The 18,405-nt window shown below is 50.8% G+C and overlaps 1 protein-coding gene across 1 annotated transcript in view; it reads left to right on the top strand.

The window, feature by feature from the left end:
- The window catches only part of CDHR3 (cadherin related family member 3), a 57,640-nt gene that overhangs the window by 18,895 nt on the left and 20,340 nt on the right, over positions 1-18,405 (top strand). The window contains 4 exon segments of the mRNA XM_004739547.3: positions 8,094-8,188; positions 8,573-8,677; positions 13,554-13,702; positions 15,483-15,672. Of these exon segments, the coding sequence (XP_004739604.3) occupies positions 8,094-8,188; positions 8,573-8,677; positions 13,554-13,702; positions 15,483-15,672 (539 nt within the window).

The following is an 18,405-nucleotide window of genomic DNA, read 5'->3' as shown; positions in this document are numbered from 1 at the left end:
AAATGCCTTGTAGATCAGGTTGTTGCCCTTTCTGAGGAAGGGAAGCAGCCCCATGTGAGGAGCAAATGGCGCAGCAGTGTTTTTCCCTTAGGAGAAAACAGTGCGGTCCAAAGAGGTCTGAGAGCAGCTGCAGAGGCTTGGGACCTGGAACTAGGGGGCCCCGCACCTGTGGGTTCTGCCATGGGTTTAGGAGTTCTCTGGGGAGGGGGCTCCCCACGCAGCAGAAAGTGTTAATCACACCTGCACTAGCACGAACAGCTGCCCAGACCTTTGACAGTCAGCCTAGAGGGGCAGACAATCCAGAAAGCACCTTTCTCAGATGAGAAAAATGTACTAACAGTTTAGGAAGTGACATCATGTGGCCTTTGTGCTTAGACATTTTATTCTGGACGCTTGGAAGGTATGAAAGGATAGACTTTGTCCTATATAAGGAGAAAGGAACTGGGTTGATTTACTATGACCAAACCCGTCCTTGTCACTGAAGCCCGTGGCTGTCCGTTGAAACCAGCAGACGAACTTTAAAAAAAGACAGGTTTCTGGGTCCTGCCCCCCAGGAGTCTGATGTGATGGTCCTGGGGTGTGTCCCAGGCCTCAGGCTTTTTGGAGCCCCCAGCTTAATCTCTTGCACAGTGAGGACTGAGAACCACCCGTTTAAGACATGGCTTCCCAAATTTCCCAAGTCTCTCTCTTAAACTTTCTTTTTCCTGTAGGTCTGGGAGGGGCCTGGGAGTCTGTGCATTTGCCCAATGCCCCAGGACAAGTCTTTCAGTCAGCATGGCTGGGAGGGCTTTCTCAGAAGGTGTTAAGGTCCCTGCTTGAGAATATATGTAGGCCACTTTAAAAACAAAAACAAAACCAGATTCTGACAGTTAAGGCGGCTAACACTTGATCTCAGCTCAGGTCCTGATCTCAGGTTCGTGAGTTCAGGTCCCACACTGGGCTTCTTGCTAGGTGCAGAAGCCTACTTTAAAAATTAATTTATTAATTAATTAAAATAAATGAAAAAAGCACAGATTCCTGGAACACAAACTTCCCAGGTGATTCTGATGCTCTGTACCCTTCGAGAACCACTGAACTGAAGAAACAAGTGGAGGGTTTAATGAAACATCAGAGCAGGGCCAGGAGCCACGGCACGGATCCCGCTGTTGCCGTTGGGGCTCTTCCTGCAGGGCCTAAGCCACCACTGGCCCTGCAGGAGGACCAGCTGCTGAAGCTGGGGCTCAGCACACACCCCAGGCCTCTGCTCATGAGCTGCAACAGGTACAAGGTGAATGGGGTCAATTTGTCCCCCAAGAACTAGCCCATCCCCAGGACGGCAGCTCCTGCTGGGCCTACAGCATCACCTGCCCCACAGCAGATAGGGTCAACACAGGGGGCATCTACCGGGAGTACTGTGACCTAAACCATGTCATTTCTGTGGCCAGCTGGTTTGTTGGCCATGGCACTGAGGACAGTATGGTCTGGAATATGTGCGGAGAACCCTGGGGTGAAAGCGAGCCTGAAGGAGGATATTGAGCCATACTTACAAAGATGGGAACGGTGCCCATGACAACCTTGCTGCAGGGGAGTCCTCTCTGTGTGGGACTCCTCTACAGCACAGGTCTTCAGAAGAGTGGTGTTTGAAAAAAATGGCATTGTGCCCCATGATCAGAGGGGAGCCTGTGCTAAGGATGCTGGGTCAATACTGCCATGGTCTGAAGGATCTGGGGTTGATAGTCAACGTATCTGGCGGTGGGTCGGGTCACGGCACTTTGCAGCAAGCTGGGCCCTGGCTGCAAGGGTGGTCCTGAGGGAGGAGTCTGAAATGGGATGGCGGGGCCTCCTGGCTCCCCTGCCGCCATGACCTCAGCCAACCCTCTACCTGGCAAAGCTGTGACCCGCAAGATAATTATGGGATCTCCGTTCAGACTTACCACCAGTTCTTACATGATCTTGGGATCATGGTGGAGGTGGAGGGAGAAGGTGCCCATTTCAGATGGCCCTAAACTGATGAATAAACTATGCGACTTCCCATAAGGAAGAATGAAACAAAACCAGAACAAGAACAAACCAGTAAAGCATGAGCGTGAAGACACCTTGGCTTGGTTTGTGCCTATCAGCTTTCCTGCTGGGTTCCAAGGAGCTGCCCTGCCAGTGGGAACCACTAAGGAGGAAGGATGAATTAAATAGCTCTAGGAGATCTTCAGAAACCCTTTAAATGGTTTAAATCCCTACCCACCTTAATAAATTGAAACTTCGCTGCAGATAACATGAAGGTGGGGCTGATGCAGAAACCGCTAGTATTTGCTCCCTCCTTTCCAAAGCAGTTGTAAAAGCCGATAGTTGTACGTTGTTTGGGCCAGCACTGCCCACAGAGCGGGCCTGCAAGCAGGAAATGACGCCCGTGTATGCCATTTTAAATGCTCCAGGGGCCACATTAAAAAAGAAGATGGAGGGGCGCCTGGGTGGCTCAGTGGGTTAAGCCACTGCCTTCGGCTCAGGTCATGATCTCAGGGTCCTGGGATCGAGTCCCGCATCGGGCTCTCTGCTCAGCGGGGAGCCTGCTTCCTTCTCTCTCTCTCTCTCTGCCTGCCTCTCAGTGTACTTGTGATTTCTCTCTGTCAAATAAATAAATAAAATCTTAAAAAAAAATAAGATGGAACAGGTGAAATTAATTTTAATACACTTCTTCAATGTTTAAATACTCTTATCCAAACTACTATACTTTCGACATGTGACCAACATCAAATGATTCATGAGCTGTTTTACCTCCTTTTTCTTAATAGTAAGTCTCCGGGCTCATCCTTTCCATTATGCTGATTTATAGCTCGTCTCCTCTCAGACCAGCCCCATTGTAAATGCTCGGTCATCACAGGTGCCGGTGGCTGGTGGCACCTGCTATAGGGAGCAGGCTTGGATCTGGCAGCAGCTCCCCCTCCCTGGGCGCCTTCTGTGTCGTTATGAGTTCCAGGAGGACATTCTCAGAGGCATGTGTTTATACTGGGCTCAGAATGGTTTGTCTGTGAATAATCATACCAACCAGCATTCCTTCTCTGGGCCCCCTCCACCAGCGCTTTCCCTACCTCTTGAAGGAGGTTCAGAGAGATCCAAGCCCCTCCCACCCAACTCCCCCACTCCACCTCCCCCTCTGCTCAGCTAGGGCCACCGTGATGGCAGGGAAGCCTCCTCCGAGACTCTCAGGACGTTAATCAGTTTCGCAGCTGGAGGCAAAGTGATCTAGTGCAGCGATTCCTCCATTAAGGAGCTTTCTCTCGGCCTTTCCATTAGGGAAGGACTTTTGCATAAAGTGAAATGTGCTTTGTCTTCACTGGGGCAGACAAAGGATGAAATTAAAAGAGCAATGACCTTGCTACTAGCTGAGCTACCGGGAGGGCAACAGGGGAAGTCATTCTCTCCCCGCTCCGGCTTGCACCAGGCTCTGAGATGCGGCAGCGAGCTGTTCTTTCCCTCTTCCTGGGAATAAGGTTGTTCTTTCCACTGTGGGTGCTGGCTGGCTGGGACTTTTTAGATGCACTGAGCAGCATTTTATTTCCGGATGAGAGAAGGAGCTGAGGCCTTTGCCTGGGCCCCGAAACTCTAGCCCCTGCTCCTTCCCTTCTAGCTCGTTCCAGCAAATTCTGTTCTTGATGTCCCCTTGATTTCCCAAGTGACAGCACCCTTCCCGCGCCCCACATGTCTCCCCCTCCCCACCACGCACACCACTTGTTCATTGCCCTGTGGCATCTGCCTGCTAACTCAGGAGTCTGCAAAACGTGTTCTACTCCAGGTTCTTCTTGCTAAAATGCTCAAGAAAGGAAAAACTAGTTTGGGACAATTCCCTCTCCACATACAGCACACCTGATGACTCTTCATATGTTGGGAGAGACACTTCTTCAAATAGATGGGGTCTGCTGTCCTTAAGATCAGTGAAGGCTGAATCAGCAAATAGGACCGAGGCAGATTTTGGAAAAGGAATGAGAGAATTCGAGAGGGTCGAATCCTTGACAGCCTTACCAGTAAAGGATTCCGTACCTATAGCATTTTTGGTTTGTAAACGTGGCTCTTAAAAACATTCAAAGGCTTGCCTCTCACCCGCTTACTCACCCTCATGATAATACTGCCCAAGCCAAGTTAAAGGTTCAGAGTAGGATTTTTTATGGTGCTTTTTTTTTTTCTCCTCTCAGGCACCCTTCCCTCCTACTTCTGTCCCCCACCTCCTATCTCTGAGCTTGGATAGGGGTGGAACCAGGGAAGAAAGAGGAATCAAGGCTTTTATAAAATGTCCACCTTACACTGAAAAAATGCAGTGGGAACGTGGCCTCATATTTATCGCCCCCTACAGCCCCATTAGAAGACGATGCTGTGTGCTTGGCGGGGTGGGGGTGGGGCGGCTGGGCATGATCTCGGGGGCTTGCTGACCCATTGGCATTTTTGGCCTCGGGAGGCAGAAGGGTCCTTCCTCTCCCCCCTGGAAACATGGCCCCTGGAAGTGGATGGCTCTGTTCTCGGGAGACCGGAGGCTGAATTCTTGTCGCTCGGTTCCACGGCAGGCCTGAAAGCCACGGATGGCTGCCCACGAGCACATGTTGGATCAGAATTTGCCCGTGGTCCCGGCTGCAGTGAGTGAACCCCGCCCAGGTGGCGCGATCTGCCCCCCCACCCGCCCCCCACCAGCCCCCAGGAGCCTGACATTTCAGGAAACTGGGCCAGCTGCCTCTCACCCTCCTTTCTCCCAACACTAGCGATACTAGCAACACGATGAAGGGGGAATGGGGCAGGAAGCTCGGGCTCTGTTGTCTTCCACACTGAAGACATTGTGTCCCGGAGCCAACTGTAGCTGGCAAGGGGCTGCAAAGAGAGAGACCTGGTAAAGGAATATTCCCAGTGGGGACACTCCGGCGCTTGTCTGACAAGCATCTGTGAACCGAATTGATCTGATTACTCAGGACTTTTCTTAGCCCGTGGTGCAGCAGAGAGGGGCTGCAGTGGCTTCTCATTCTATTTAATTTGTTTTCCAAGAATGAATACCAAGGGAGCAGCTTTGATTAAACAAGCCTTTAAAAAGGGGAGTGAATGCCAGGTTTTACAGAAAGCTTTACCAAGTTGCTGGCAAATGGCCACAGGACACAATATTTTTAGTCTATGGATATTATCTCCTTTCTAAGTACAAAACTGCTATTCCCATTAACTCAGGCTCGTAGGTTCAGGGATAAGGAAATTAGCCTTGTGTTAAAAGAAAAAAAAAATCAGGATTCCAGGAAATCAGCCTCTTAATCAAAAAGAAAAAGAAATCCCCCACGTTCCTGATTCTACAGTCGCCTGATTCTACAGTTGCCTGCTGTTGTTCGGTTTTTCTTGTTTGCTCAGACCTAGGCAGAACTGGGGGAGATTTCATAATCAAGCCTCGCTGTACTGAAGTAAAACAGATTTTTTTTTTTAATTCAGCAAGATATTCGTTGTTGTTGCCTCTTTTTTTTTTTTAAGATTCTTTAGGGTGGGAATGCTGGTCTCCAGTGGGACATAGGCAAGAAGAAAAGCCCAGTATTTAACATTTACAAATAGGTATTGATTGAGGAAAATATTTATTGAGCATCTATTATATGTTAGGCATTAGAGATGTAGTAACGAATAAAATGAAGCCCTTTCCCTCGTGGATCTTACACTCTAACTGACAGTAGTTAGTTAATAGAGGGATTATCATGTGCTAGGCACTGTTCTAGAACTTTATGTGATAACCCCTTCGACATGCTCTATTATTATTAGTCTTTGTTGCACAAGCTCTCACAGCTGCAAAGTAGTTGAACCAGGATTCGGACTGAGCAATCTGGCTCCAGAGACCCTGCCCTTGACTCAACCTCCCCCATTCGTGACTCTTCTAGACAGTGAATTCTAGACGGGGCTAAGTTCCTCTTCTCTGTTTCCATCATATCCTATGTTTGTCTCCCTCTGAGCACGTCTCCCACATTTTCCCTGTATGTTCCATCAGTTGCCCATCAGTTTTTGGAGAGCAGGGTTTGTCTGTCACCTTTGTATCCCGAGATTTTCTCCTGTTTGAGACTGAGCAGGACTATCTCTTAGGGGATACATAGGGAAGAGATAGATAGGGGACCTATCTCCTGAGCATTAAACACTCTGGAAAGGCATCCCGGTCCAGGTGCATAGAGTGAATGCTCCCCTGGGTCTATAAACCTTGCCATCACATCCAGCTTGCGCCTCTGATCTGTGGATATGTGAGGATTCTCTGCAGGGAAGGCTCAGCTCAAAAGCACAGAATGGCTCTGTGTACAGGCAGCTGCTGCCCAGGCTGTGAGCTGGAGAGACAGTGGTGGTGGGGGGGCGGTCCTTGGGATTTAAATGTCATACCTTTGAGCGCTGCCAAGCTGTTTATACAACTTGGGGGGCTGGAAGAAGGGTGTTCCTTGGTGCTGCCCATTCCCCCTTAAAAATGGGTAAGAACCACTTAAAGGACCAGCAAGAAAGACTTAGTAAAGTAAGCCCTACAGTAGGATGTGTGCCATCATTAACCAACTGGGCTATAAAGGAAGGGTTAAGAATATGGGGAAGGACTCAAGCTGCAAAGGGAAAGAACGAGAGAATGTAATTTTGAATAGAGCATCATCTCAAAATCTTTTGGTGGGGTGTACGTTTGCATAGAAAAGATCGGAGGGCTATCCATGAAAATCGTTAGATTTTACAGGTGACTACTCTTGAGTTTCTTTTTTATATTTTTCTGTCTTTCCTATTTTGTGTGTAGAAAGCATGTTTTATTACAATTAGGAAAATGGTTAAAACCTCCTAATGGCCCCAAACGGGATCGTTAATCTCTTTTCTGTGCGTTCGCTCTTCTCCTATGGGGAGCTTAGCTGCAAACGCACAACAGAACAAATCGCTGGGTTGGAAGCCTTGGCTGGTGTTTCCTTTGATTCTAGACTTCAGGGGCTGTGGCTCTGATTGCAAAAACTCCACTGATTATCTGATCCAGAGATCTAAGGCCTGGAGGATAGGTCCTCTCTCATCCTGGTAGGAAATAATCAAACCTTCAAACCTTAAAGCCCTTTGGGATAAATGGCCATAAACACGGAAGTGGTGGTTTGCATTTTCCAGTGTGGCTTCTGATGGAATCCTCATGATAACATAGAGGAGTGGTTGGTGGTATCGTCCCTGTAGGACAGGCAAGGAAGGGACTTGTCCCAGATCCCGTGGTGGGGACCAGAACTCGGACTCAGCTCTTCCGATCCAGGTCCTTCACCTGCCTCGTTGACATCATCACCTCACCGAGGAAGCAATCTTGATGAACACGCATGGATAGCACGAGGGTGCTCTTCCCACTGGCTGCCCTTAGGGGTCTGTGCAAATAAGCTTGTATTTTTGTCAGAGCAAGTGTGGCTAGTCAGCGGTCATCATGGGAGCTGGGCTGGGCACTGGGAGCCATAAAGGACTATACTCTAGACACTTCCAAGAGGCAGAGAGAATTCACCCGTGGCCATAAACCTGAGATCAGACTCTGAAACAGCCTTCGTAGCTACAAACCAGCTTCCAACTTGGACTTGAGGTCCTGCTAAGTTTTCTCCTCTCTCACTCCTGTCCCTTCACTTTTCCCTGCCATCATGCCAGGGAATGATGCTTGTGAACATTTTTGCACCCTCCTGTATCATAAGTTCTTCCAAGGGTAGAGACCAGGTCTTTCTTACGACTTATTGCTTAACACATGGTAGCCATGTTTAAATAGTGCTGGTCAAAGCCAAGACCTGGACTCAATCCCAGACATTATCCTGAGAAGCACAAGTGAGAGACGGTGACAGGGAAAAGGAGACTGGAATCAGAAGCAGAGTGCCTAGACTGGGAGCCTTCTCGCTCGCTCTGTCACTGAAGCAGGACCCAGGGACCATCTCCTCAGAGTGTGGCTTCTCAGGTCAGAGGCTTAGGCCAGCAGATGCAGAACTTTCTTGCTTCAAGGATCACTGAGTCTGAGAACTGTGCATTGGGCCTCATCCTGAAGCATCAAGGATGTTCCATGGGCCAAGAATATAAAACAGGAATAGAACAAAATAGTCCCCCCAGAAAAAGAAGAAGAGGTACATTCAGTTACATTCTTTCTTCTCTTTGTTTTTTAGTATTTCCTGATCGTCTCCTCAGTGAACTTCACGATGTCTGCTAATGGGACCCTTTTCTCCACAATAGAATTTGACTATGAAGCAGGACCCAAAAGGTAGCCTTTGCCAATGACCTTGGTTGAAGTCTGAGGGTTGAGGAGCAGGCGTGGGGAAGCGAGGGAAGCCCCGAGCAGATTCTGCTGCCTTCCTGCTGAGTTCAGAGGGTAGGGAGACCCCCAAAAGGAAGAGGAAGTAAGGCCTCCTTCCCCATCGCAAATCTTCATCTCCACATAATAAGAAGGGCGGGGTGGGTTTGTAGAGACAAGGAAGGGGAAGTGTTGACCTAGCTGTTCTGACTCTGTATGTGCATCTGGAGGACAGTGGGCAGAATGGGGCAGACCAACCTTCCCCCCTCATCCCGCCCCATCTCCCCCCCCACTCCACTTTGAGGTAGTGTCGGCAAAGCCTGAGTCCCTCACTCCGGGGGGTTTCCCTGACAGTTTCCTTCTGCTTGCGGGAGTGAGGGATAGCCAAGGGCTCGAAGCCTCCACAACGCTCCAGGTGAACATTGTGAATGTCAACGATGAAATCCCACGCTTCACCAGGTAGGCCTGAGGGCGTGTGGGGCTCCATGGGCCACAGCTGCCATTCCTTCTGGGCAGCCCGGCTTTCTCAGACACATTTAATATACGCCAGAGGGATGCCCTTTGCCCTGGCCCGGAGGAGAGACAAGAGGCCTGAGATCTTCAGTGTCTTTTCTCTGACCTCTGGACATCCCCCTGCCAGCTTTGCTCGCCTTTCCATGGGGTTGTGGGTATGGTGGGGAGTGGGGAGAGGGGCTGGACATGATGCCCCTGCTGCGGGGCTGGCTGCTGGACCTGTGTAGGAGGTAACGACAAGGCAGGTACTATTTTTTTTTTTAAAGATGTTATTTATTTATTTGACAGAGAGATCACAAGTAGGCAGAGAGGCAGGCAGTGAGAGGAGGAAGCAGACTCCCTGCTGAGCACAGAGCCCGATGCAGGGCTCGATCCCAGGACCCTGGGATCGTGACCTGAGCCAAAGGCAGAGGCTTTAACCCACTGAGCCCAGGAACCCCAAGGCAGGTACCATTTACTAGAGTGTCCAGCATGAATAATAGTCAAGTTCAAGGGCATGCACCATCAGTCAAGGGTTTATAAAGCCCACTCTCAGAACAGTGTCCTCTCTGACTGAGGAGAGGTCTCTGACAAGGTTGCCTAAGAGGCCTGCCCATGGTGGGGTGTTCTAGATTTATTCCTGCTGTGGTGGGTCCAGAAAAGAGATCTGGCGGTGTCTGGCAGTAGAGGCGAGGTAGGGAAGCGAGTCTGGTGCGGGCAGCCTGGGGGAACGGGTCTGGCCCCCAGCTCAGGCCCAAAGGGGACAGTCAAGCCTGTTATAGATTGGGATCTCAGAGGGAATCTGGGATTCTGAGCTGGAAAACGACTTGCAAACCACCCGGCCTACTGCTTGCCAGACAGGCCCCATCCCTGTTGCTGAGCTGGGCTCGGGAACCAGCCCGAGGGAGCGGTGAAATCACCAGCCTGGAGAGTGAGAGTAACCGCTCTCGTGGCCATGAGTAAAATATGGGAAGTTGGGGAGACTCCACCAACAGAAAGGCCCCGGGCCCCAGAACTATGTAGAACGTTTGCAAAAGTCTTCTGCGACCGGCAGGTATAAGGCCGCCCTATGCACCGGCTAAGCCGGTCCTGTTTGGCAAAACACAGCACAGTTGTGAGCCTTCTGGATGTGAGGAGTCTGCAGCCCAGGGGCCGGGGGTCCACGTGGAGGGAAGAGCAGCAGACACGCCCGCATCAGGCTTCCCAGCGACGCCCATGGCCCCACTAAGCTCGGAAGGCTGACGCGATCCGTTTCTGCGGATGGGTTCCTCCGGGAGCCCAGCACCGGCGGTTCATAACGAGCTGTGACATCCCCGCCTGGATGCAGACTCCAGTACTCACGGGCACAGCAATGCCGACTCATGGGTAACCCCCAGGGACAGGCGACGGCCATGCTGTCTGCTGTGTCGGCCCCCCCACCCCATTCCAATCTGTGACATGGGGAGGCAGGCTAACAGGGCTGCAAAGGGAGAAGTAAGTTCTCCCAAGGGGCAGAATGCCTGGTTTGGACGACATCTTCCAAAAGAAAGAGAATGTGGCCTTGGCTGGTTGCTGGGGCCCCCAGAGATGGGTCTGGGACTCGGGTTCTCTTTTTTGGTTTGAGAAATGATCCAGTTAGGCTCCATGCCAGACAAAAGATCTGTGTGACTGTTTAACTGTTTCGTAAAAAGTCATCGGGCTTTAAGTCAAACAGCGACCCGTGGGTGTTGGCAGGGATAGGTCTGAAAGAGCCTATCGCTGGAAGCCCTGGGGCAGGGGGGCTGCCCTGACTTCACCCACGGGCTCATCGGAATCGACCTTGTCCTTCAGCCATCCGTGGTTTGCAAGAGTCTGCTCGGTTTCAAAGTAGGTACTGACGTGGAGGGCTTTCCTGGTTCCCTGGAGCCATGGTCCTTCTTTCCCTTCCAAACCAGTGCCAGGACGAGCCATGAGTTCTTTAATTCAGAATTAACACAATTAAACCCTCAAACTGATTCAGCTGCGGAATATGGAAACAACCCTCCTATCTTTACTAGCTAGTAAAGCCCCGCACTGAATACAGCCAAAGAGAACGCCCTTTCTGTGGCAGAGCTCACCGTCTTACCCCTGAGTGGGGGCAAACCCCCAATGCTCTGTGGCCTCCCGCTGTGTACTCACGGATCCTGCTATTATTACAGTCCAGCACCTTTTTGTAAAAGTACTTGACTTCTATTTGCCCTCTATGGAGCAAGCACCGTGCTTGCTGCTTTGGCAGAGCACTTTACCTTAGACTCCAACAGTCTCTCTCCCACTGCCCGTTTCTTCGGTATCTCCCCGCCATCATTTTCAACCTGGTGCCTCGCAGTGCACGCACACTTTTATGCACCTACTGCATATGCATTCGTAACACTGAGGCCATCCTCTGGGATTCATGCCCTTCCACGTGAATGTGGCCCCTGGTCCTTGTCTCCCCCTCCCCTGGGCCCCGGTAGCCCGGTGTTATGGGAGGATGGGCAGTAGGAAGAAGGTGGGGGGATGGGGATGTAATGGTATCAGAGCTTGACCCCGTCGGCTGACCACAGGGACCCTGGCTGTATAGGTCTTAACTGTGGGCTTTATGTTAAATGTAATTTTATACACACTTGGGTCTTGGGTCCCCAGACCAAATAAACCAAAGATTTTTTGCCTTCTGCCAGGCTCACTATCAGGTGAGCCAAGGAGAGAATGCTGTACCTAAGTGATAGCCTGACTAGTCCCCTCCATGGGACCTGATTTCCCAGAGTGCCAGGTTCGGGGCAGAGGAACCTGCAGAACAGCGTGCCCTAAGCAGGTGCTCTGTGGACATCCCCTGCGGTGGGCGGTGGGCGCTGACCCGCGCACTGTATGGGGCATAGCTGCACCCCTGGGCTCTCCCACTGGAGGCCAGTAGCAGCCCCTGCCTCTGCTTGTGACAAACAGCACAGTCGCTCCCAACTGAGAACCACTTTCTTGCAAGAAGTCCCCTCCCAAGAGGTCCTCTGTCCTAGGACAGCCTGGGTATCTGGGGTTGTCACCTCTGGTGATGCCTTGTAAGAACTCTTCTCAAACTTTGAAGGCAAAGTCCCTCGGTCTTCTTGGGAAAACACAGCTCTTGATTCTGCAGTCTAGAGCTGGCATGAGTTCTACGTTCAGATCCAGAATCTCTGAGGGTACATGTAAGGCATGCAGGGACCACACTGGGAGCAGCGGGGCCAAGGGGTGAAGGTGGCACAGGAGCCATAGTAGTCTCTGTGTTCGAAGTCAACGGAAGCCACTCAAAGTAACCAAAGAAAAGATAGAACATGTTAGAAACAGAGGCTCTCACATCAGGAACACAAGGGCTTAGTATAGCTCTGGGAGCTGAGACTACCTCCCTCTCTCCTCCCACTCTGGGTTTGGCTCCTGCCACCCCTGCCTCCTTGGTCCCACTCCCCTTTGTCTACTCCTCCCCCACAATGGGCCACAGACCAGATTCACCGAGAAAGGCGTCAGGCAAGTAAGTGGATCAATGGGCAGCGTCAGGGGGGCACTGGGTGGCCTCTAGGCCTGAACAGGATTACTGACCCCCACAGTGGAGTGCACCAATAGGAGGTCACCTCAAGAATGGGTCACCTTGGGGCGCCTGGGTGGCTCAGTGGGTTAAGCCGCTGCCTTCGGCTCAGGTCATGATCTCAGGGTCCTGGGATCGAGTCCTGCATTGGGCTCTCTGCTCAGCAGGGAGCCTGCTTTCCTCTCTCTCTCTCTCTGCCTGCCTCTCTGCCTACTTGTTATCTCTCTGTCAAATAAATAAATAAAATCTTTAAAAAAAAAAAAAAAAGAATGGGTCACCTCAAGACCCAGAACCCAGGCAGGAACCCTGGTGAGGGAGGGCCTGGTCGCAGCCTCCTTCGGCCTGCCTCGGTCTGACATTAGCTGGACATTCTCTCTCCCTCTCCTTTCTCTTCCCTTTGGTCCCATCTACCCTGGGAGAAGGATGAGACAGAACTGCAGAAAAATCCTGACCTCACCAAACGAATGCGATCATTTAGACCTGAGATATAACGTTTCCCTCTTAAGGAAGGGAAAATCCAAACTTAGGAAACTGGTAAATCGGAGGGTGATGATTTGTCCCACTGAAATGACTTTCCCTCAGCAGAAGGATTTCCTGCAGGATTATTCTAAACAATAAGCCTCCCTTGGTGCCTTCAAAATTACTCAATTTACCCAAGTCGTGTGGTTAAAACTTGGAACCTATCTGCCTTACTCTCATCCCGTCCCCAGAGCAGGGGAGGCCTGAGGAAGATGGGTACGTTGGCGATTTGGGGTTATCTCCTAAGAAGTCACCGTCGGAGGGCAGTGACCTTGGCAACTCAGGGAGGTGTGCAGGTTCTGTGCGTCAACTCTGCTTCTGCAGGCAAGACAGAACAAAACGAAGAAGACAGAGAAGAAATAAAAGTACTTATCGTTTATTGACCGTCGCTTCTGGTGGCAGCCAGGGGATGGGCCAGGAACCTGGGTCCAGATGGATTTTTAAAATCACTCAGGGAGCTTTTGCACAAGAATCGGAGAGGGAGAGAAGGGGGCCAGATAGGCCAAGCATCCCGATTATAAAAGACGTTAACGCCCAGGCCGTTGTGAATCGGCATCAGGCCTGTGTGGCGTCGGAGGTCGAGGCCACTGTCCATGGTAGCAGCAGCCGCGGGGACGTGATCTTTGGAAACGCAAAAGCCTGTCCCCCCTCCTTTCAGCGGTGACTGCTTTCTCAGAGCCTGCGGATGCAGCTTCAGAAGCTCAGGGCTATATTTAGCGCAAACCAAAATACCCACCCTGCAGACTCCACCCTCCCGTGCCCCTGAAAATGAGCTGTGTCTGCTGTATTTCTGCTCAGCCTGGCGCGAGTGTACACGATCACCGAGGAGCTGGCTTCAGGCACCATTGTGGCCAATGTCACCGCGGAGGACCCCGACGACAAGGGTTTCACCAGCTTCCTGCTCTACAGCATCACAACTGCTAACCGCTATTTTGTGATCAACCAGTGTAAGTTACACACACACACACATACACACATTCACCCTCCTGTGCACCCTTTCATTCAGCCATTTGGATTCTTTCACAAATATTTCATCTGTCTTCTGTTCTGGGGCATGCCCTTCTGTAGAGAATATCGTAACACATCAGGGTAACGGATGCATTAAAAGCAGCTGGGATAAGGATCGGGGAAACTGAACAGGGTCCCAAGGTGACCAGCTATGTCCCTCCTTCACCTTAGAAGCAGGTGTAGGAATGGGTGAGTTCACTACCCTAAGGGTACCTGGGAGTCTCCTGAAAAGAAGATCCTGACCGACACTGTCTACAAATAACAGGACAGAAGCCATGTGTATAAGTTTAAAGTCCAGTAGCCGCATTTTTAAAAAGTAACAAGAAACAGGTGAAATTATCTTCAATAAGGCAGCTTAGTTACCCCAACATATCCAAAATATTGTCATGAAGTGTAATAAATATCTTAAATTTATTAATGATGTATTTAACATTATCATTTACTGTATCAAGTCTGTAAGTTCGCTGTGTATTTTATAGTGAGCACGCATCTCAGTTTGGACTAGCTACATCTCAAGCGCTGAAACGTGGGGCTAGTGGTTACCAGACTGGACCACATCATTCTAGAGCAATCTGCCGGGCTCCTGGGAGTTATCTTCCCAACTAAGTATGTCCAGTGCAGAGGAGAGCTCTCCCTCCTAGGACAGCCATCTTCTATTGGGGTCTTCCCATATGCTAGGTACTATCTTAAGTGACCCATATATATTCCATTGTAAGTATTCAACTCAGCACAGCAACCCAATGAAATATTGTAACCCACACTTTATAGATGAGGGAACTAAGGCTAAGGGAACTATGGGCAGGGTAAATGACTTGTCCAAGACAATGACTTGTCTTCAGGGTACGAAGCGGATTCAGACCAAAGATTGTGACCCAAGAGACTACTCCTAGGCAATACCACCTCATAAGTTCCTATCACATTCTTCCAAAATACTTCACTTTACATAATGACTTTGTGGAGGCAAACATTGGACAGTCCCAGAAAGACGATGTGTTATTTGCCCCATCGGCTTTACGGTGAAGGATGCCTGGTCCCAGGAGAGGCAGGCTTAGGCAATAATCGTGCTCAATCTCTGAGCACTGTCTAGTCCTGTCATCAAAGACCTCACTCAGCTAATGGTGTAAGCATGGACAACCATGGTTTAGAATCCTGTTCACACTAGTACTGCAAATGCAACTTTTAAGAAATGCAGTGGTTTTGGGGGGCATCTTTATTAAGACTCTGGTTGCAAGTAACAAAAATGGAGGCAAGCCAAACCAGGCATGAGAGGAGAAAAAAACAGATAGGGGAGAACTACCAACAGGATCCTGGCGATCCCGTGAGAACAAGTAGGTGGGTCACTGCAAGGGTGGGGACTGGTGCTGTCCCGCCCACCACGGTGGCAAGAGTTCTGGCCCCCCGATCCGTAGCTCCACTGTTAACCTGCCTGGTGAGTATCGGTGACCTGTTCTCCAGTGAGAGAGCGCAGTGGGTCAAGCTGGAGTCATCTGTCTGCCAGTCCTATAGCGGGCAAGGCCAACCCTGAAGTTTGAGGCAACAGGTTCTAGAAGGGTCAGGCCGGGCATCCCAATTGATGTCCAATATAGGAAGTTACCTGAGTTTTTAAAAATGTGTCTGCAGAGAGGGTGTTTTCCCTGCAAGCCAGTCCTCACACCGGAACGATCTTTCCAATTGTCTCCAAGTCTCTGAAGAGTCGTGTTCTCACCTTTGCCTTCTCAGTGACAGGTACGATCCACGTGGCCCACAGGCTAGACCGAGACGCAGGTGAATTAAGACAAAATCCCTCCATTTCTCTGGAAGTTCTGGTGAAGGACAGACCCTCGGGAGGTCAAGAGAATCGCATGCAGATCACCTTCATCGTGGAGGACATTAATGACAACCCGGCCACGTGCTCCAAGACCTCCTTCAGGTATACTCCCGGGCTGGGCGCCGCCCCTCCCCCGCCCCGGCGCTCCGTGGGGCCCCAACTCCTCGGCTTCTCTGGCAGGAACCGAAGAATCAGGGGCATCTGGGACATGTCTCAATACCAGAAGCCCACCTGAGGTGTCCGATTTCGGAGACAGGTTTTCCCGTCTTGATCCTTTTCTCTTCCCTCTCTTCATTTTCTTTCTTTTTCCTTGTTTCCCTTCTGCACCTTCGGACTCTGGCAAAAAATATATTTTTTTTTTTAATTTTTTTTTTGCTCCCTCCTACAGCATGTTCATCTTTGTTGGTGAAATGTACCACAGAGACTCCCTGGGCTGTGCCTTTTCTTTTTTTATTGCCGCCTGTGTCCAGACGGTGTTGTTCGTTAGCGGTTATAACAGAGACCTGAGACTTAGGATTAGTAGCTAGGAGCTTCCTGAGAAACACATCGCAGTAATAGGAATAAATCACACCATGTGTTTACTTAAAACAAAACAGAGCCTCGAATTCACCTTACACAACTTAAATGCTGGTAAACCAAAGGCAATGGAAAGGGGGAAAAACACAGAAACAAGTTCTTTTGTACATTTTGACCTATGCTTCATGTCACACCTCTTGGGTGTTATTTAAAAATAAAGTCCCTCGTGATTCTGAGTTAATATGCCTTTTGGTGAACAGCACTGTCTCTCTACTAGCTCTTTTGTCTAAATGCCACCCGAGTCGCTCCCGGGGTTGGCTTCGTCTCTGTGGCTTCCTACTTGCTAGTCTCCAGCTTCTCAGGACCACGAAGGGGGCTCCTCGTGAGGGGGGCACCCCACAGTGATGCTGGCTGGAGCGTTCCCTGCATCTGAAACAAGGCTCAAGACCAGAGCATGTCCCCCTTTAAGATGCCCCATGGAGAGTCTTCCTCTGAGGTGTGACATTTGATAGGTCCTGCAAGGTCAGTTTTTAAGCTCCAGGAGACTCTGGACACAGATCTAATCCACGGTGTGGCCATGCAAAGGACCGTAGGGCAAAGGACAAAGATTGTTGAGGTTTGGCAATAGAACTATGAATTCCTTTATTATGCTTATGATTGTCTCCCTGTTTTCTCAAAGGGCGAGCCCAGCACAATGCTAAAAATCAGTGTGGCCTGGAGTCTGGCAGCGAAACAGTTAAATCCAGGTTTAGACAGACCCTATTTGCCCCCTTCAGATGTAGCTTCCAGACTTCCCCACCCTGCTCTGTGCCCCGGGAGTATGGAAACGACCTACACGGATATGAATTGGCTCCCTTCCCCTGTAGCTTCTGCTTGTCCATTGGGATGCCCTAGAGCAAAGGGGAGCGTAAAGTCAGGGTATTTACCCCCCTGGCTCCCTGCCTGTCAGCTGGAGAAGTCCCTCCACCTCTTGAAGTTCCCAGATTGCACACAGCAGTCTCTCTTCTGGCTTCAGGAACTGCTCCCTCCTGGGGCTCCTCTGGGCCAGGAGGAGGTAAGGGAACTTGGCCCTCAGGAGCTCTGAGATACTGCACCATCCCTGGGGATTTCCATAAATACCCCGTGTCCACCTTTGTAATAGCCCTTTACCAAAGTCTTTCCTAGAATCATCCGAAATTGTCATCTGCTTCCTGCTGTGTCCCTGATCAAGTCAGGAAGGGCCTTGACCATGCGATAGGTTTCTATCCCAACCCTAATCTCAGAGTCTGTTTGGTAGGTAGGGCTCGTCGCCGTGGGGTAGTTCAGACGGTGACTTCTACACTATTCCCCCATAGATGGAACCCACCTCTGTTAACCTAGCCTGGGCTCTGGGGATGGCATCGAGATGCTATGTAGAGTCCTACTTCTACTTTCTTTTGAAAATCTAAACCTAACATTCTTGGGTGGTTCTAGGGCCTGGGGGCATTTCCTGTCCTCCTGTGCTGCCTTTCTAGGCCCTTCTGCTCTTCCTCGTTCCCCTACCCTGAGAGATGGAGGGCGTGGGCTGAGGGGTAAGAACTCTGGGAAGCAATGACTGGTGAGGACCGTGCTGTCTCCAAGCTTCCTTGTCCATTTCCTCCCCGCCCGCTGCACTTCCGGCATCGTCCCAGCTCCCCTGATGTGTGGCTTGTAGACCCGCATTCCATATTGGTTGGGAAAACCACAGTCTGATGATCCGAGGCTGTCCAGGCCACCCCTTGCAGAGTCCGGCTCTTGATGACCTCTCCAAATTAGCCCTGAAGGTCAATGCCAGGCAGAAACTAGACTAACTGCACGGATCAGTGAAGGTGTTGAACAGCGTTCAAGACCTGCTTCTGGGCTTTTCCAACTTGCATCCTGTGAAAACCAGGATCTGAGAAGGGGCAGATCCTCTGCAGGGGCTCCTTCCTCTGCAGCCTCGGGAGGTGGAAATCTTTATTTCAGAAACCCAGCCTCATTTGCAAACTCCACTGGCTGGAAAACCTGACCCAGCATCACCCACCCCTGACCCAGCATCACCCACCCCCGATCCTTACCACCTTCCCCATTCCCACCATGCCGGAGCACACAGGTGGGTCCAAACCAAACAGAAGAGGACTGACAGCAGCTCTGACAACACATCCCTGAATATTTATTCCTTCTCCAGGGCTTTCGGCATGGTCCCTGTTGGGGAGTTTGGGAGAGCAGGTGGAAGAGAGGGGGAGGGTGCCCGCACCCAGTGGGTTGGAGGCAGGTGGCTGCGTGCCCAGCCCCCACCTGCCCCCATGGATCACACGGGTCCTGCAGACGCTCAGGCCAGCC

This window comes from Mustela putorius, unplaced genomic scaffold (assembly GCF_011764305.1).
Source record: "Mustela putorius furo isolate JIRA1106 unplaced genomic scaffold, ASM1176430v1.1 tig00003845_pilon_pilon_pilon, whole genome shotgun sequence".
NCBI lineage: Eukaryota > Metazoa > Chordata > Mammalia > Carnivora > Mustelidae > Mustela > Mustela putorius.
This window is presented reverse-complemented; position numbering and strand designations above follow the sequence as displayed.